This window comes from Wyeomyia smithii, chromosome 3 (genome assembly GCF_029784165.1).
Source record: "Wyeomyia smithii strain HCP4-BCI-WySm-NY-G18 chromosome 3, ASM2978416v1, whole genome shotgun sequence".
NCBI classification, from domain to species: domain Eukaryota; kingdom Metazoa; phylum Arthropoda; class Insecta; order Diptera; family Culicidae; genus Wyeomyia; species Wyeomyia smithii.
In genome coordinates this window covers 239043477-239064766 of record NC_073696.1, presented here as the reverse complement: position 1 = coordinate 239064766, position 21290 = coordinate 239043477, and the positions used below count along the sequence as shown (strand labels likewise).

The window sequence follows — 21290 nt, the reverse complement described above, 5'->3', positions numbered from 1 at the left end:
CTAAAGAGCAAATCAACGCACATGCTAGAAGAGAACGACAGACGATTTCTTTGTGTGAACAAAAAAACGACAGGCGATTTTTATCTGGTGAGCTACCTGAAAGCACCACGGTGAAATCTTATATCTCTCTCTTGCGAGACAATGAACAATGGTGTACTTTCTCACACGTATGGACATCACGCACAATAATTACACAGCAGAGCTATTTGCGGTGCGTTTTACTTTTTGTTTCTTGAGCATGGCAGAAGAGGAAAAGAGATTGGGAGAAAAAAAATAGACTGCGTTGCTCGTGCCGGTCGAGTTTACTCTGGTCGAATTCGTTCTCGCGGTGTAGCTACACGTGGACTACACTTTTGCACGGTAGGTTTTTTTTTCACTTTCCAGATTACTCGCCAGTGGACTCTGTGTTTTCTCTGTAGAGTGATTTAACCCTCTTGTTTCTATCAGATGTGGGATGAGCTGGAATTGTGTTTGTCTCTCAGTAAGTTGGTTGTGACACTTTGAAGTGGATAAAGAAGCGGTGTGGTGAAAGAATTTGCTACGCGCAAGCACATACTGAAAGGGAAGTGCGCGGTGAATTTTTCCTCCGCTCTTTCCACATACTGAGGAGAATGACAAGCATGATTGGCAGTAACACTATTGACATAAATGATACGCTTTTCATTGTATATCCCTGCTTGTATGTGAGGTTCTACCCTCCCGTGTAGCCTCTTTCCATTCTACCAATTTTACAAAATTCTCTGGAGAGAGACCTCACCTAACGCTCCTCTTTGGCCAGGTTTATTCTAAGAGGGACTCATTATGTCAAGAGAAAAGAGTCTTATCGAAGCTTCGTTCCTCCAGCTAATATCACACTATAATTCCAATTCCCTGAGGAGAACTATTAAACGTTACTTAGACCAGTTTTATTAAAAGAAGGATTTATTTTTGTTAGCAGAAAAGTCAACAACTGCAGAATTAAACTTGAAGGAAGGGTATATAATGGAGGGGCTGAGAATAAACCCTAGTTAAAGTTTTTAACAACCAAACGGCCTGATTATACTCAGAATCGAACCCACGGCCATCCGCTTGTCAAAGCGAACTGTGTAACCTTGCGGCTACGAGCTCCTTATAATGGGTGGTATTTAGCCTTTAATAATTTTTTAGCGACTGTAACTTGCCGTCAGGGGTAAATGACGTATAGAGCTAACTTTCTGCCTCTGGGCATCATCCCGGTTTCAGGAATATTCATATTGTATGGTGTTTGCACAATTTAAACTATGTCTCAGATACTTAACGTCCCATTTTGGATGGTATGTGGGTTTAATGATTTTACAGAAACCGAAGGTCGCCATCTTGAACCTAAAATGTACTTGGACTTGATTTCCGGATGTGTTGGCTGGAGATGGAAAGGGAGCATTTTTCGACAGTGAAAATTTTGCATGTGGTGGAAACGACCATTATCAGATAGTCGTTCTCCCGTAACATGTACAAAATATATGACAGTATGTGTTGTTACTTGACTGGAGAAGAACTTTATTGCTTTTAGGGTAACAGATTTGTTACCTAAAGGGCCATTTTGCGTTATTGCTTTTAAAGTAATAAGTAAAAATTCTGCGTGGTTTTTTTTGTAAGATTTGGACCACTGCGATCTTTTGTGGTATGCCTCTTCTTAAGTCTAGATACTCTCGGCAGACATATCACTATTGATAGGAGTGATCGTCATACCCTTTCTCCCAATTTCGTACTGAATTTCATATGAAAAATGTGTTACCACATTAGGATTTGCAAACCATACCTCGAATGGCTCCATAGTTACTTTTTCAAATACTCTTATTCTGCGCTGTATTAATGCACTGCATTGGCAGAGCAAATTTTCTGAGGTTTCACATTCGAACTTGCAGAGGCGACAAATTTCGTCATCTGACTGACCAATTTGTTTTAGGTGATGCTTACTAGGACAATGTCCGGTGAACAGACCTGTTATTGTGCTTAATCTCTTTTTGTTCAAACTAAGCAGTTGCTGGATTTTTTCCCGTGTGCTTATAAAGCGCTTCGACTGGCGTATCCCTTCAGAGCATATCCAATTCTCTTGTACTGTCCGATGTTTCCAGGTTTTAATTCTGCTTTCGAGGCGCTTGATGACACTCCGCAGAATGGTTCTGGGCCTATGACATCGGATTCTGCGTGCATAACTAAATATATTACTTGAAAACGGACTAAGTTATAAGCATTTGCCATTGGACCCAATTGGAGACGTAGTTCTACGTCAAAATACCTTAGATAAAATAAAGTAACTCCACATCGCGTATTATCTACCAACCTGGCGTTTAAAGCGACGGCCTTTGCAGGCGTATTGTTGATCTAACCGTTCGCTAGCATTGACATCTAGCAGAGACAACTTAAACTTGACCAGTGCATTGAAGTAAAACAGATTCAGAGTTTGATAATGCAAACAAGTTTAATTAGGATTGTAAGTTTATCAATTTTTATTTGAATAGAATCACTATAAATATTTATCACGGTTCCATAGATTGCATACGTTAGATACAAGCCAAAGCTGTAACAAAACTTGACACAACAATCAAATGTAATTTAGGTGCGAATGAACGAAAAATAGATTCATTACCACAGTCCAAGCAGAAAAAAGACAAGTAGACTACTCTGTCGTGCTTCTGTTCCGTCTGTACGAGCAAAGGTTGAGGCTGTGAGAGTATGATGTGTGTTTGGTGGATTTACAAAATATTTGTGTATATACTATTAACACTAAAGTTGTATACCTGTTACCAGGAGAATTTGAAACAAAAGGCGTTGGTGCCTAATACTTCACCCTTGACATTTTCAGTAGGAATCTAAGCCTGATTAAACATAATCAGGGGTTATGTGATGATATTAGCTGCAATCACACGCGTATATAAATTAAACCAGGATAATGATTACAAATGGCTTGTAACTATTTTTAACTGTTACACCAATCTCCATTCCCAAAATCCTTCGATGTTCCTATGTTTCCGTGACAACCAACAACATGACAGTCCATTACCTCTCCAGCCTGCCTCAAACGGTGCAATTGATACGAAGCAAACAGGCAAACAGTACGTGTCATAATGTTCCATTTATTAGCTCAATCTTTCACGGCTACTTACACTTGATCCCACCCGAAGAGCCGGCCCACAGCAAAGAACCCTCCCCCGGCTTCCGGGCCTATGTGGCTCGAAGCAACAATAGCAACCAGCGCATCCTCTGCCAGAAGATACAATAAATCCGCTCATTCTTCAACTTACTCCCCCTACTGGTTCCCGAGGTTCGCAAAAATCCCTTCGGTCCGCTTAGGAGGCAGAAAATCCTCACGGTCAACAGGATAACAAAAATAATGGCCTCCGTAATATAAATAAAGCATCTCCCGTTACCGACCTTCAGCCCACTCTAATTGGTCCGTAATTGAGTTGTGAGAGCTTTTTCTACCAGCCCCACACATACGCACACGTACCATCGGCATCGCACGGACAAAGGATCGGTTTTCTCAAGCGGTATAATTATCACCTTAATTGGGCGGTGGTTTCAGTTCACCCTGCGTCAGTCGTGCGGATAGGAGTGAGTATCACAATTTTACTCACGTCATGTTGCCTGGTTGGCTAGGTCGACAAAACTTGTCCGATAAAAGTGCGAATGACATTCATCTTCCGTATGTTAGCAGTCGGGACGCTTTTACACCCTGGATTTTCAGCGCTAGAAGTGCGAAACGCACAGCCATCCGGCCGAACCCGCCTAATGAGCAATCGTTCCAGTTGATTTCGGACACTCAGGTGTGAAAGTGGCGAGGTGACACGCGTCATAAATTTAGCTCACCTTTGGAATTTGACAATTTTCGCCATCGATATTGGCACCCAATCAACGTGTGGACATTCCATCGCATGGGCTATTGCAAATTTGTTCCATTTCGCTTCTAGCGAATCAAAAATCTACCAGCCTTAAAGCCGTCGAAAATCGCCTTGCCGTTGTGTCTACAATCATGGACATGCTTGGAAGAAGCCCGGTCCTTCTGCGATGGTTGCCATTGTTGGCATGCATGTTTGCCTTGCGGGAAAATGTTTTCGCTCTCACGGTGGATTGGATTTCCTATTATTTTCCTTCCCCATAGTCGGTCGATTGGCATGGACAATGGAAATTCGGGGAGAAAGAAATCGAAACTTAATGCCATAATGTTTGTTTGTATTCAGTTGATTCATAAATAAATTATCGGCATAATCTAGCGGGATTGGGCGGCCAAGCGAAATCATATCGAATGGAAAACAAAAAAAAATCCCCCCTTTTACTTAACTGTGGCTTGGTCATGCCTAGTAATGTCGGAACTCAGTGACGCATAAATATAAACTCCATCAGAATAGAATAGCTTTTTTATTGCGTACTAGCTGACCCGGCAAACTTCGTCCCGCCTATTTTAGTCTTTAATTTAATAATTTTAAACATTTCAAATTCATTGATTCTTTGCGATTGGATTACATCGTTTAGAAATGATTGGTTTTATCGGAATGTCAAATCCTCGACTTTTGGCTTTTGTACATGACCTCTATTCCGGATATGTATTGGGTGCATTTCATTTATTTTCGTTGTTTTCCAGAAACTGAAAGTGGTCATCTTCTAATTCAAAATGGTGTCCAGGGTCAATGCTTCTCTACATCATTGCCATATGTAGTAGTATTCGGTTATTTTCGGCTGTTTCCCGGAAGTTGTCATTTTTCAATTCAAACTGTTGTCTAAAGTCAATTTATAGCTCCTTGCATCATTCTGGATCCGGTGATACTCATATTGGGTGGTATTTGGTCCTTTGGGCTATTTTTCAGGAACCGTAAGTCGCCATCTTGGATTTATAAATGGCATTTGGAGACAATTTCTGGCCCCTGAGCGTCATTCTGGTTTAGTTATTTTCGGCTGTTTTCCAGAAACCGGATGTCACCATCTTCGAATTCAAAATGGTGTCTGTGGTCGATTCTAGCTACTGTGTATCATTCTGATTCCGAAGATACTCATATTGTATAGAAATCGGCCATTTTTGGCTATTTTTTAGAAACCGGAAGTTGCCATCTTACAATCCATAATGGTGTCCGAGGTCAATTTTCAGCTTCATTCTCGTTCCAGAGATACTCGTATTGGATGGTATTTGGTCATTTTCCGCTGTTTCCCAGACACCGGCGGTCGCCATCTTACAATTCAAAATGTTGTCTGGGGTCGATTTGTGGCTTCAGTGTATCATAACAGTCCCGGAAATACCCTTATTGGGTGGTATTTGGTCATTTGCCGCTATTTTTCAGAAACCGGAAGTCGCCATCTTGGATTTCAAAATGGCATTGGGAGACAATTTTTGGCCTCTGAGCGTCAATCTGGTTGAAGAAACACTCATATTGTGTGGTATTTGGTCATTTTCGGCTGTTTTCCAGACACCGGAAGTCGCCATCTTACAATTCGAAATGTTGTCTGAGGTCGATTTGTGGCTTCAGGGCATCATAACAATTCCGGAAATACCCATGTTGGGCGGTGTTTGGTCATTTGCCGCTATTTTTCAGAAACGGGAAGTCGCCATCTTCGATTTCGAGATGGTATTTGGAGACATGCCAGAAGAAGGAAGGGTGTCAGAACATTATGGACATGTTTGTTACACCTAAAATCATTCACCTGCCAAATTTGGTTACATTCGCTTGATTGGTTCTCGAGCTGTGCGAAATTTGAGTTTCATTTGTATGGGACCCCTCCCTTATAGAAGAGATAGGGGTGTCAAACCATTATGGATATATTTGTTACCCCTAAAAACAATCACCTGCCAAATTTGGTTCCATTCAGTTGGTTAGTTCTCGAGATAAGCAGAAATTTGTATTTCATTTGTTATGAACCCCTTTCTCACAGAAGAGGGAGGGAAGTCGAACTACTATGGACATACTTGTTACCTCTAAAACCAATCACATACCAAATTTGGTTGTATTTGGTGGATTGGTTCTCGAGCTGTGCGAAATTCGTGTTTCATTTGTATGGGACCCCTCCCTTGTAGAGGAGGGAGGGGTGTCAAACCATTATGGATATATTTGCTACCCCTAAAAACATCCACCTAACAAATTTGGTTCTATTTACTTGGTTAGTTCTCGAGATGTGCAGAAATTTGTGTTTCATTTGTATGGGACCCCTCCCTTCCAGAAGAGGGAAAGGTGTCGAATCAACATGGACCTATTTGCTACTCCTAATATCATCCACATGCCAAATTTGGTTTCATTTGCTTGGTTAGTTACCGAGATGTGCAGAAATGTGTGTTTCATTTGTATGCGACCCCTCCGTTCCAGAAAAGGGAAGGGTGTCGAATCAACATGGACATATTTGTTACTCCTAAAAACATCTACTTGCCAAGTTTGGTTCCATTTGCTTGGTTAGTTTTTGAAACGTGCAGAAATTTGTGTTTCATTTGTATGGGACCCCTCCCTTCCAGAAGAGGGAAAGGTGTCAAATCGATATGGACATATTTGTTACTCCTAAAAACATCCACATGCCAAATTTGGTTTCATTTGCTTGGTTAGTTTCCGAGATGTGCAGAAATTTGTGTTTCATTTGTATGGGACCCCTCCCTTCCAGAAAAGGGAAGGGTGTCAAATCAACATGGACATATTTGTTACTTCTGAAAACATCCACATGCCAAATTTGGTTGTATTTACTTGGTTAGATTTCGAGATGTGCATGAATTTGTATTTCATTTGTATGGGACCCCTCCCTTTCAGAAGAGGGAAAGGTGTCAAATCGATATGGACATATTTGTTACTCCTAAAAACATCCACATGCCAAATTTGGTTTCATTTGCTTGGTTAGTTTCCGAGATGTGCAGAAATTTGTGTTTCATTTGTATGGAACCCCTCCCTTCCAGAAGAGGGAAAGGTGTCAAATCGATATGGAGATATTTGTTACTCCTAAAAACATTCACATGCCAAATTTGGTTTCATTTGCTTGGTTAGTTTCCGAGATGTGCAGAAGTTTGTGTTTCATTTGTATGGGACCCCTCCCTTTCCAGAAGAGGGAAAGGTGTCAAATCGATATGGACATATTTGTTACTCCTAAAAACATCCACATGCCAAATTTGGTTTCATTTGCTTGGTTAGTATCCGAGATGTGCAGAAATGTGTGTTTCATTTGTATGAGGCCCCTCCCTTCCAGAAAAGGGAAGGCTATCAAATCAACATGGACATATTTGTTACTCCTAAAAACATCTACATGCCAAATTTGGTTCCATTTGCTTGATTAGTTTTCGAGACGTGCAGAAATTTGTATTTCATTTGTATGGGACCCCTCCCTTTCAAAAGAGGGAAGGGTGTCAAATCAACATGGACATATTTGTTACTTCTGAAAACATCCACATGCCAAATTTAGTTGTATTTACTAAGTTAGATTTCGAGATGTGCATGAATTTGTATTTCATTTGTATGTGACCCCTCCCTTTCAGAAGAGGGAGGGGTCTCAAACAATCTTAGTCACCTTTTTCGGCCCCTAAAACCCTTATATACAAAATTTCACGCCGATCGGTCCAGTAGTTTTCAAGCCTATATGGAACAGACAGACAGACAGACAGACAGAGCTGCATTTTTATATGCATAGAATACATGGAATTATGGAATAAAAACATTCAGGTATTTGAATGTGGTAAATTAAAAATAAAGAGATCTGACAGACGAGAAAAAAACCCTCTTGCGCTCTATTTCCTTCGCCCATCAGATCGATCAATGGTCTTTTCAAAGCTTGAAGTAGGTTCGAGTCCCAAAAAAAAACTTCTACCACCGCGGAAAAACGGAATCCAACTTGTTGAACAATAATGCACGCTCGAGACTCTGGGTTTTGAAAAGTCAACACTGGTTGAATAGGGTTTCCACTCCGCCGCCTGTCTGTCTATCTGTCTCCCTGTGCAACTGGATACTATTGTGATTCATCCATCATTCAGAGAGTACACATTTCGGAGTTGAACAATGATCCATCGTAGCACCGAAAAGCGCTTTTGGGAAAACTTAATTAAATTGGTTAAGCGACGGCAAGCAGCTAAATGGTGGCTTAGCGGGAGGGGGATACCTTTCAATCCATCGCCGGCTGCTTGCTCTGACGAGTTTTTAATATTAAAAGTTCGCAACTTGAATGACGAAGCCGGCAAGAATGGAACGCCTGATTAAGTTGTAGCTGCCTGGAGAAGCGCCGCTGTTTTTTTTTTCGCTTGCGAAAACCCTTTCGGTTTGTATCGGCTCGACTTTTTCCATTTTGCTGTGTTGCTTCTGCGAAGAGGTCCTGAAATCTATTGACACTGACGGAGGGAGCGGTTTTATCGCTGGCGGTTGGATTGGTGTGTTGAAAATTTAATTTCGATTCTGCATTATGAAACTTTGGCTGTGTGTTTTTAATATGTAATCAAGTTTTGTTTTTATTTTAATTTGATATAGAAATTAAATTATCAAATAAAAATCGCTTGAATTAATGAACAGAATTCAAGTGGCATTCGGTAGAGAAAGCAATGAGGAAACAATTACTTTTGCTTGTCTAATCAAACAAAACTTTTCAGTAATTCACAGCACGCGTAATAAGCTTCCGGAAACGAATGTGCTTTATCAATCTCAAAAATAAAATCACAGGAAGGTTGTGTGCAAAGCCACGACCGCGAGGTTTAACTAGAATACTTTTACAATAAAGATAACCCGTCTGCTTGCTTGTCAGTCATTTTGAAATCGGATTTGTTTCGTATATACCGCTTGTTAAGCACAGTATCAACGTAACGTAATAAACATCACACTGCTGTGCATTTGCAGTAGCATCAAACCACTTCCAAAAACATTTAGTAGCCTTGAAAAGGCCTATGCTGCAATTGCAATTTTCATTCAATTATTGCCTAAATGCTTCATGGTCAGATATACCCGCTGCAACTGCTATGCTATTCGTAGCCATGCCGCTATACGCTGCCCCTGCATCAGCTGGCCCAGCTGCCATCGATGCTGAGATCCGCTGCAACTAGTGCGCTACCCATTGTTACGCCACAGCTGTGGCCGCTATCCGCTATCGCTGGTATCCACTGCACTGCTACTGCTGCTGCTAAAGGATGACTGCTGTTGTCGCTGTCTAGAACTATTATGAGCGGCTTCGGCTGAAACAGGCTCTTTTATAGGCCAAATGGCATATTTTCAATTGCAAGGTATATGATTCTGTCGACCGTGCTTGGGAAGCAATCATATAACGACCAATCGGAGGTCGAATTTTTCGTTTTGACAAGGCTTGACTATTTTCAATAGTACAATAGTTTGAATAATAAAATAACAATGATCTTCATTTGGGAAGAATCTTCGAAGATTTTCCAATCTATTGCTGTAAGAACGAAGGAAATCCATCGAATACTAACCGATTTATTAGCATTTGAAATTGGACATATTTTTCACTTTTTTCGGTTTTAGATTTTTATTTCACATCCCTATGTAGCCGAACTTCCTGAGAGAAGTATTCTACTTCAAAACAAATTTTTCTCTTCAACCAGAGTCAACCCAGTATTCCCCATGAGTATTTGACATTTTTTTTAGCTTTGGATAGCCACTGGGTCAACGTACAAAACTAAACTAACTTGATATGATTTTCTCTGACAAGCGGCATCTTTTGGAGGTCATAAAAGTATTGCCAAATGAATGTCATTAAATTTCATTTTTAGTCGAGAAATGTTCGATTTGTCAAATGATGGTATCTTTGGGTTGATTCGGGTTTTTAAAATGCATAAAAAATTGAATTTTTCAAAAATTTCATTTTCTTATATCTTATATTTTCATAAAACTACATGAGGTTAGCTGAACATTGATGGTTGCCTGATTATGGATAAATTAGAAAAAAAGGTTGACTTTTTTCTTAAAAAACGATAAATATATTAAAACCGGAACGATTTGTTTGATTGGTGTGATGTTTTTGCAAAGTTATAAACCGTATTCTGTTTTGCAAAGTTATAAACCGTATTCTGTCATTTAAGAAAATATGTGTACCGTAAGAGAGAAAAAAATATTAAAGAAAAACAAAAAACAATAGCTCGAAAAATCAACAGAAGTGGGTTTTGTGCGATATTTAAACTATAATTATATGTTTGTGTTTCTTTTATCCTTTTCTGGAAGGACGAAAATAGTGTCCACAACTTTGCCGAAGACATCATACTAGTTAAACTAACCATTGTGGTTTAACTTTTTTTCTTTCATTTCTCCATTTCGCTAGCCTTCAATAGTTTTAATAGAAAAAAATTTTTTTTTAAGATTAACTTTTCGAGCTACTCGTTCAATTTTTGATTTCGACGTAGAGTTGTGTCCAATGAGTAATTCCACAAAAAACGAGCAACCAATTTAAACCATTTTTGGTTTGGCTGAAACTTTGTTTAGATAGTTCGATGAGAAAAAATGCCATTTTGTGCTATTGGTTGAATTTTTTGGTACACACCTCATTTTTGGCTAGCTATTCAAAAATGCTATTTTGGGAAAATCTTGATGATAACAAATATTTTTAGAGCCAAATCGCTTTATTTGATCGGAATGACGTCTTCGTCAAAGTTGTAGATAACCATTTTGTCTTTCCGAAAAAAATATACACTCCAAAATTTTTTTTGTTAAAAATAGGTAAAAGAAAAATTAGAAAATCACTATCCAAAAAGCATATTGTTTGTTGTCGCGTGGCACGACGATAAAATGTTATATGAGCGAAAACTCATTGAGGGTTGAGCTTCGTAGACGACAGACTGGAAGAGAAAACACAACGTTTGTTGCGGTTTTTTATGCACAATATTTTGGCAAGTGGTATCTGTTGGTTTTTCAAATAAATAAATTCGGGGCGCTAAAAAGCGTCATTGGTATTGTCACTGTAACCGCACCCCGCGTCCTTCACAGCTTCCTACAGGGTTCCGTCACATTAGGTGACATACTTAGAACCCGGAAAAAAGCTGGTTTCCTACCGCATTCTTTCTACGTTGGCAAAGCCTTCAGCTGTGTATTGAAGTAGGTCAGAGTTTGCTTACAGCTGACGCCAAGTCTTTTGCTTGGCTTGGGTGACGAAAACCGCCAGCCGTAAGCACAATTAATTAAAACAAGAGCCCGCGGTTCGATACTTGATGGGCCGGTAACTCGTCGCCGCACCGCGAGGGTGAGTTACGGTGATTGTTTGTAGACAAGACAGAGTGGCTGAGCGCACGGCTCACCGCTCTGAGAGATTAGGCTAAGTAATGTTCGAAAATAGAGACAGACCGAGGAAAGGTCATTAGAGTAACAAGGATAGGCAGTGAATCCGTGGGGGGGAATTGTCTCTCGCGGAATACATTCTAGGGATAGCAGTATGTTTTCATGTAAAACACTATTCAATCCGTTATTAAAAGTGGTTCCGTACGGTCCGTCTAACCGTACGTACAGGATTTGCGGGTTTTTGTGCCGTCGCGTGACCCGAATGTAACATATCCTGGCAGAGTCCTCCGGAAGGAGCTCTGCAGTCACAATAGTGACACCCGGCAAGTCTGTTAACCGTTATGTATTCGTCATATTTTACACCGGTAGGTGCTCGCCAGGATACCCAGGTACCGACCAACATAAAATGCTCCTAACTTTTTCAATTCTAGACTTTGACTGATTCTGAATCTGATCTGATTCTGAACCTGTCAAATAATTGGAAAATTTGTCTATTTATAGCATGCAAGACCCGAAGAGCTTATGGTTCCCATAAATCCGGATCTCTGGGACCAAGTTCAAGGTCGGGAATCTGCTCCGGATCTCGAAGACAAATGAATGAAAATCAACTCCAGCAGTGATTTCATGAATTTTTATACCAATGTTTTCCGGTTTTATTGACAATCGTACTCACCGGAACATGGATGAATTTACATGAACCTGATGAGGTTACAAGTTTCTGCCGGTTCCGTATGCTAAAAGCAAATAAATTTTCCAATCTTTGACGAGCCAAGATCCAGAATCGGTTAAGAATTACATAAGTACAAATTATTTCATTTGGGTTGGTATCCAAAACTTTACACCAAACACCAAAACAGTTTAATCGTGCCTATCGTTTAAAACCCCGATTTACAAACCTCGCCACTATTATGGATTTCTTCACATAGTAGATTTTTGGAATGTTTTATTTTTAAATTTGACGTCTGACTTCAGTAAGGGCATGTCAACAATCGCGAATGGAGTGAAATGCCTGAATGGAAGATTTTAGAAGCTTTCAAATTTGTAATTTCTGAACGGATTTTGGTCATCAATATCTCGTCGGATTAAAAAAAAAAATTATTCTAGTTAATGAAATCATATTTTGAAGGAGTTTGTCATAGTAAATTGGTTTAAATCCAAGTGGTCAAAATCCAATTCAAGCGCGGACGACGCACGACCATAAAATGTCATGCGATCACTCAGTAAAGGAGGAGCCTCGTAGACGGCAAATTAGAAGAGAAAACGGAACATACTTTTTTTCGCTTTCTATTTGCAATATTTTGGCAAGCGGTAACTTTATTTATTTAAATTATTGATTTCACGGCGCTAACAAGAGTTATTGGTGTTGAAACAATAGTTTTAATATTCTGGTCATTGCGGATCGTCATTTGCATAAGCGGGATGATTTCCTTTTTTTTTTTTATTTCTAGTAGTATATTTCATTTGAAAGGTGCTACGGTCAAAAATTGATTGATGCTCTTCAGTTTTGAAAATAGAGTCGAAACAAGACAAGCAACTCATCAAATTTTTTGCTCGTGCATCGCGAAAATCCGAACTACTCGCAAGCCAAATTGTCAAAATTGTTGAATGTGGCCAAATCACCACCAACGTCACCAACGTAAATGAAGTGTTTGGAGAACTTTTGTCGACTGCCAGGAAGACAAGATCGGGAGAAAATCGAATACCGAAAGCCGCAAAAACGACAATAACAGTCAGCGTTGCAAATCGAGCGAGAAGCAAAACCTTTTTTCTCCTTTCTGCTTGAGAACGAGACATATGCTACGCTTCTCAAGTCTTTTGCACACACGCTTTGGAGATACGCTTTCTTCTTCATGCATTCCCCTGAGTGGCAGCAAGCACGCACCGACACGAACAAACTCTTTCGTATTGCTTCTCAGCTACCGTAAAAGAGTACGCGAGTTCCTGCTAGTGAGTAGGAGTACTCGACTAAAATTGCTTGACTAGGAGGAGTGCTTGAAAAACTGTGCTCGAAAACTAAAATGCTTTCTTCCCGACATGCATCGACAGCCGACAGTGGGGCAACGTTAGGGTATCGGACTGCTTCGGTAAGTTTTTTACAGCAGTCTAATGCAAAACCAGCCGAAGCGAACCGCTGCCGACATAGTGCGATACCCTATCATTTTTTCCCTCTGCAACCATCGTAAAGCATCTTGAATCAACTGTCTTCGGCTGGTCGTTCTCGCGAGTTGGGGAGTAGGTATACACGAGTACACACGAGAAGAGTAGACGGGAGTGTGTGCATATGATCTCGGGAGTAAGAAAGAAAGCAGGAAAGAACGAGAAATAGCTTGAATGGAGAATTCTCTACTGTGTGAAAGCGACGACACCGAGAACCTCACATGAGGTGTTGTATGCTGCTTACGAGCGAGACTAACAACACTGATAACAGTGCCCAACAGTTTCAAGCAGAATCGCAATCTTTCGGTCTTCAATATCGCAAGCAAGCTGGCAGTGTCGTCTATAGCTGTGAATCGAGCTAGAAAACGAGCCGGACTGTCGACTTTCATGAAGGTGCTTACTTCAAACCGTGACGATAAGCGAAACAAGTCGGCCAGATAACAATCGTGAAAGCTGTACGTGAAGATGCTAACGAAATTTGATTGCGTGGTACAGGATGATGAAACTTACGTCAAGGCAGACTTTAAACAGCTTCCTGGACAGGAATATTATACGGCAACTGGGACGCGAAAGGTGGCAGACATTTTCAACCACGTGAGCTGTCGAAAGTTACAAAGAAATATCTCGTGTGGCAGGGCATTCGTTTTTGTGGTTTGAATAGCAACACTTTCATCGCGGAAGGCTCCGTCAACTGGTAAATTTATGTGCAGGAGTGCCTGCATTTTGTTGAGCTACACAGTTGTTCCGTTCTGTTTTGGTCGGCTTTGGCATCTCGCAATTACGGAAAAAGGCCATGGAGTGGTATGTCGCGAACAACGTCCAGGATATGAAACCTCTAGCACCGCAGAACTCCGCTCTATAGAAAGATACTGGATTATCGTCGAACCTCAAGAAGACACGCAAAACAGTTGTCAACGGGAGGCAGTTACTGGCGAACGCAGTGACCAAGAAGGTTGTACAAAACTTGATAGAAGGAGTCTAGAGAAAGGTCCGGTAATTCGCATTCGCTAAAAAGGAAGATTGAGTGAATATTTTCCTTTATTCTGTACGAATTGAACTTGAAAAAGAAACATGATTTGATTATTTTAATTAATATTACAAGGTATACTGCCGCTATTCGCATAACAGTTTTATGTAAAAGTCCTATGTTTTCTTGTTTTTTTGCGGAAATGGGTCCATTTTGGCATGCTCTACAAGAGTAGCCATTAAAATCAAGGTTGTGGGAATCAAACCCTTCTTTTATATTGGCTATTTTTGAAAAACATGCCAAAATGCAGCCCTAGGGTTGTGGTTGAAATGGTGACGTGGGACTAAATACTGTAATTAGGGGATTTTTTGTTCCAAAATATACTACAGCCAGAATCAATGTGTTTGCTCGGTGACTTGCGTACTTTTTTTTTACCCTTCCCTATTTTTAGAACTAGTCTATTTTTAGAAATATATTCAACAACACTCGAAAAAATATCGTTTATATTTGGCGATATTATGCATGTAGAATTTTTTATGCAAAAAAACATGTACACTGGGGTCTTTTTTTACGCGGGTTATTTTTATGCGGTTTTTTTATACACGACTTTTTTTACGCGATTTCTTACAATAACGCGGATTATTTTTACGCGGTTTTTTGAAATAACGCGGATTATTTTTACACGATTTGATAGATTATTTTTACGCGGTATTAAATAAGTTTAGTATAAGTAAATCCAATAAAGTAAAAATCAATCATATGGTTCATGACAATTAGATATTCTGTTTAATTAATCTAAATAATGTATATTTTTAATATATTTGCTGTTATTATCAAAAATGGGCAATTTCCGTTGATTCGGTAAGAAGAAACAAAAATACATTAATAATTGTGCAACGATACGAGTCAGGGTCGTTGCGATTTACTTCCTTTTAAGAAACGAAAGCTTAAACATGTAGCAAACTTATTATAAAAAAGTTATTGTCATGTTCTTCAATGAATTTTCATTTTAGAATCACTAAAACTTATTTTGTGTGTTTCGTTACCATTTTTATATCATTTTTCATGTTTATATCTTCTTACGCGCCATTATTTTTAATCGGATCTTATTATTGAATGGAGTTTTTTTTTACGCGATTTTTTAAAATTACGCGGTTTTTTTATACGCGGATTTTTTCAACGCGGTACAACCAACCGCGTAAAAAAAGACCCCAGTGTATTTGATAAAGCACAAGCTTATCGTTCTTGTTGAAGAAGCACCGAGGATTTCTCGTAATGCGTCAAAGTCAGAATTAACTCTATATCCTCAAAAACAAAATCCAATAATACTTACGTTATCATAATGAATGGTTTTGTCCGCTTTAACTCTAAATAAATCAAATCTATAATATGAATCTTACTCTTAGAATAACACAGAAGCCCTTACAAAAGTTTATTAATTGGCAAACATGAGAAGATATTTCAAACAAAATTATTAACAAGTTCCAGCAAAAATTCGTAGCAATCCACAATAACATTTTTGTTTTTTGCTTGACATTTTTTTCATTTACCTACAACTACATTCGCTGTATTACGAAAACAGCAAATATACGTTTATTATGGTAAAGCTTAGAATAATAATATATCATCTAACAATTTTGAAATATAAAAAGAGATACTGAATGAATCTTGATAAATAAACAAAAAATTCACTAGCATTCGCAGGCTCTTACTCTTCTATAAATGTATATATTTAAAAATTTACTCTTTCGATACTATCCGGTCACGATTATTTAGTGAATATCGAAAATAAAATTGAATAAATATCCGTTGCAAAAATTCACAATTCTTGCTGAGTAATTTATGGTAATCATATTAATGAGATAAACTTTCAATCACCATAATCAACAGCATTGAAGTTTTTCCTCAATTGCACACGTATAGAAATGTACGAACAAAAGTGTACCACTGCAATACGAATAGTATCGCTGCAGTACGAATAGAAGTGTACCGCTGAAATGAACGAATAGAAAGTACCGCTGCAATCATAGACGACGAGAGACCTGCGGTTCTTTGCTCCAATGATACTGTTGCTTTTACCGGCATGTTTTCTTTCAAGACATCAGTTTTTATTAGGTTTTGAAAGCAGGTTTAGAAAGTGTTCAGGGGAAGGGGTTGTTACAAACTTCTCGAAAAACCTTTACCGTCGAGACATCAAATTAGTCTAGGTTCATGAAAGCAAACATGAATTAACCTATTGGGACAGGGAGACTCTGTCAATTTTTATTTCGATATTGATACAGAGAATATCTCGAGGAACGGATGGTGTCCATTCACGTCGTCTGTGCTAGGAATGCTCGCATGTAATTGGTTCATTATTCGCGTAAATTTGTTATGAAACATTATCAATTTTACCGCTTAGCAATGAAATTAGAATGATAAGTAGCATATTACAAAATTGTTGTACATTTTATCTATCCAACAACATATTGGTTATTGTTATCCATCATGTGGTTATGCTGTTATTAACGTTTGAAATCTGACGCAACATTTGCCAGTTTCATTTCCAATTTTACAGAATGCATCCTAGTATAGTAAACAAAGACGTAGTCCCACGTCAAAAATTGCGGATATCCGGATGGTAAATATCCGGATACCCGAATATCCGACTATTCGATTATCCGTATCCGGATATCCGAGTATCTGGATAGTATTCGTTTACCCATCCGTGATGCGAGATTCGAATAACCGGATCACAAGTATATCTGGTTAATAGTCCCAGCACTAGTCGAAACCCGCAAAGCTCTAGCGCGTAAGCGAGAGAAGCTGGCATCACAACGCTACCTTCACAGCTAAATTTCGAACTAATGAAAGCATCCAAATTGAAGCCCTAACTATACCAAAAAACTTTGTAGAAGATCGCAAACCGATTGGTCAAACCCTGAGAGCGCTAATGATTTCGTTTTGCTAGCTTCCAATCCTGCCCCAGTGTGCATTGTCTCGTCGTGGCAAAGGAGGCAAAGTCCAGGAAAAGACAAAGTTTCGTTCAACTCGTGCTTGGCTTTAATTTGCTATAGGTCGTATTCATCATCTGCTAGGTAATAATAATTTTGCGCGTTAGTGCTGGCATACCTGTCGATCTGGCGGCTGTAATGAAGTATCTTGCTGCATAATTGTTTGGAATTGGCGGGGAACGCTGGTTAAGATAATAATAAAACGAGAATCATATCGCGTCATCAGTAGTTGGCAATTCGCAGTAGGGGGAATTGGACAAGCTTTCATACAGCGGTACTATTGCCTAGAAAGGTATTCTGCGAATATCCAAGCCATTATGTTCCCGAGGAAAACGTATATATTTAATATATATCCCGAAATACTATATATTTAAATAAGTACTGGTATGTGCTCCCAGATGGTCTCGAGGTGCGATGCTGGCCTAACAAGCCAGTCGTCGAGTCTCGGCTCGAGAGAGACTGTGTCAGTAGGATCGTAGCGCTAGCTCCGCAATTGTCCTGTACACTTAACAGTTGGCTGCGAAGCACCAAGGCTTTGCTTTGCTTTTTACTGGTATGTGCTCTAGAGAACCGCTATGGCTATTGGTGAAATTTCTATCGTCTACTTCATGAAATAAATTCCAGAATTCTATTAGGTACTATGAGATAAAGCGGGGTGAAATTGATCAACCTTAAAATCCACACATTCTGTAGGAAATGTGCTTTTTTAGAAGTTCATGATGATAAATGATGATTTCTGAACTGAAAAATATCAATCACGGCTAGTTTGGAAACGAAAATATCGATATTTCAGGTTAAAATCTATTCAATTTATTCACGAGCTGCAGTTTGCTAAATTTGCTCTCATTTGATAATCGTTAGATCAATTTCAATTTGGTTTATTGCAAAAGCTCAAAACCTAGCTCTGAAATTGAAATCTTTGTGGTTTCCTGCGAATTCATCAGTATTACTTTAATGGTGTGGAATACTCATTGTTGAAAATTATATTTTTTAAGCTTTTATCAAACTTTATTCACTTCTCCGAATTTAACGTAATTAACCTCTCATTAAGATTACTTTAAGTAAATTCAATACTTTTTGTGTTATTTGGCAACTAAACACGTAAACTTTTCCTAGTGTTGTTAGATCAATATCTTTTGATAAGTATTTTTTATCGCGAATTTTCAGGTGATCGATTTCACCCCACTGATCAATTTCACCCTATTCCACGGTACTGGTTTAAATCGTGCACAAACCATCATTCATTAAAATGTGGAGATGAGCCTTAAACTCGCACTTTTCTTTGTGATATCCAAAATTTTCATACAGGTTGCCTCACACATAATCAAATAAAATCACTGAAAACCTACACCAACGAAGAACGTGGATAGCCTCCCTCGTGTTAGTTGACAAAAAACGTAAACTATTATAATCTATGCTTAAAATTTGTATGGACTAAAATCGAATGGGAGAGGATCCAGAATTAATCCAAAATTTTTCTATGCGGCTTGTGGAGCACTAGAAACCTTTAATATAAGTACTTTTGTTACTTGGGTGTTTTTACTTAACATTTAAAGGTGAGTAAAAGGTAAATCAAGGAGCATGATATAAGAAGTAAAAAAATCAAAATTAAATACATGCGAAGAAAATATATCCTTCTGCAGTGCTGTGGATTAAATTTAGCTTAATTATTACTGAACTCATTCGGATTTCCAACTATTAATTACTTGTTACTTAGATTTAGTCTACTAGGAATTTCCAAAGCCACTATTTTCAGAAATATTTAGCGCGTCCCCTGTCAAAGCACTACATTATGCTTACATCACCACTACAAGTACCTAGCTATAAAGAAGTGTTTTGAAAGATAACACATCAACTATTTCCGAGTCTTGTGCCTTTGAAAATTCAAAGTAGGCCATTTGTGACTCATACACGGTACCATCTCCAGCCTCCCATCCTAACTTGGTTGAAGATGTCTTAGAATGTAGAGTCCCGCATAAAAAGATTCGAAAGGACAATATATGAGGGGTTGGAAACGATTATTTCTTTTATTTCTTAACTCCGCTTTTGATTCCGTCACGAAGACAAAATTAATGAAGGGTCAAATAGGCATCATGCAGAAATCAAAAGGTAGAAGTATGAAGGGTGAAAGCTAGTATTATTAAGTAGATACTTACAACGCAAGAACGAATGACGAAAAAAGTGGTTCTTATGAACAAATCTGGATTATATGAACACTACTAATTTGAGGAAAACCGTGATAAAAACGTTACAATATACGTTTTTGTGTATAAAGTTGATAAAAACAGGTTGAAACTTGGATTATGCGTAACTGTTTGAATTTGAGTCCTTCTCTGGCAGGGCTTAAATCTTATGTGGAAAACTCCGATAAAAATTCAAACAAGCTTGAAACCAGCTGCAAATCATCTCCCCCATTAAGGCGATTTAAGTTAGAATTGCTCCCCCTTCCATCCATCCCACTCAGCAGCTCAGTAACGTGATAATATACGAGCCCACACATGTGCCCTCCCGCGCACGGAATACCAACACTCGTATATTGCGATCTGTCACTTACCTATACTAATATTTACAGTCAATTGTGTCAGCAGCACCGCGGCGATTACTGTCACCAGCTGCAGATGGGATCGAACTTTTCTGCCTGCCGTCATCGTTTGCAGTCTCCTGCTGCGGTAGCACGCGGTCGGTATGCTGGGGGCAGCTGTGGTGACGGCGGCGGTGGTGGTATTGGTGACGGCTGGCTGCAGCGATGTTGCACTCAAATTCGAACTGTTGTCAAAGTGGTTCAAACGAGGAAGAGCTACCGCTTGATTATCCGGCCCTTGGCTAGTGAGTCTAACGACCGTCCCAACCGTATTTTCGCAGCCATTCCCAAGCAAGCGGCAATCACCGTTCGGCTGGCTTTGGCCATTCGGTGGCTCTTCCCGGTCTAGAACACCGGCACCACTGTAGGTCTGTCGATCGACGTCATAAATTTCCATTCTACCTAGTCGTTTCAGCCTCATTTTACGGTTATGATTTGTTTATCGAAATGGATAATTTATGGGAAAGGTTTTCCGGTCCCTTCTGGCTTTCTATCTCGCTTCTTCCACTGGCGAAAGCTTTTCCCCACCCGCCCCAATTGTAAAGTTGCGCCCGCTGAAATTTATGGCCCGGTATTTATTTTGATTTTACTCCACGCTACACTGAATCGACGACAAAAGCGGGATGCTTTTTGCAATTTACCGCTTCGCTAGCTTTTCACAGACAGACGCTTGCCTCACTCCACCGCGCACTAATGGTCGTGATTTGTTTTATCTCAGGTTTACGGGCCCTTCAACGTGGATTCTATCGAAAGCCGATTACGCTAAACGAATTCGCACTCGAACCGTTAGCTTTATGGTTTGAAATATTGAAGACGATGTAAAACCGAAATGAATTCTGCGGTTGACAATTGTCGGAACCGCACCCAAATCAACCGAGCTCACAGTCAAAAGTCTAACTGCTAAACAATGCCGAAAACCAGACGACTATCGCAGACTGTTCGAGTTTTCCGACTGTCAGCTGAGCGAAAATTATTCATAAACTACGCTCTGTGTTTTCCGCTTGCAACACATTTTCCATAAATTTTTCATCTTTATTTTCAACGCGTCGGTCAGAGCTTTCTACTGCTGCTGCTGCTGGCGGAAGCCGATGCTGCACTACATATTCCAGCTTGAAACGGATCACCGAGAGTGTATCGATTTGCGATCAACGACGGCGGGAGTTACTGTTGGGGAGTTGCTGTCACTCATCAAGTTCGACCTGAAACGAGAACGGAATGAACTGTTTTTACTTCATTATTGTTTAATGCGATTAGTTTGAGGGATTGGTAGGAGAAAAAGTTGTGCTCAAAAAACGGCCATAAACCGTCTCACCATGAATTGATAAAACTCGAAGCTCGAATATGGTTACTTGTCAGTGGATTAAAACATGCATGAACTGGGAGTCGTTACATTATTTAGCCGGTTTCGCATCGATGGA

At 39.5% G+C, this 21290-nt stretch overlaps 1 protein-coding gene across 3 annotated transcripts in view; it reads right to left on the bottom strand.

Annotated features, from left to right (window-relative positions):
- The window catches only part of LOC129732351 (hemicentin-1-like), a 417768-nt gene that overhangs the window by 243764 nt on the left and 152714 nt on the right, over positions 1-21290 (bottom strand). For all 3 annotated transcript variants that reach the window (XM_055693168.1, XM_055693167.1, XM_055693169.1), the window contains one exon: positions 19846-21071. In XM_055693168.1, coding sequence (XP_055549143.1) covers positions 19846-20293 — 448 coding nt within the window. In that variant the 5' untranslated portion in view covers positions 20294-21071. The remainder of the gene's footprint in view (positions 1-19845; positions 21072-21290) is intronic.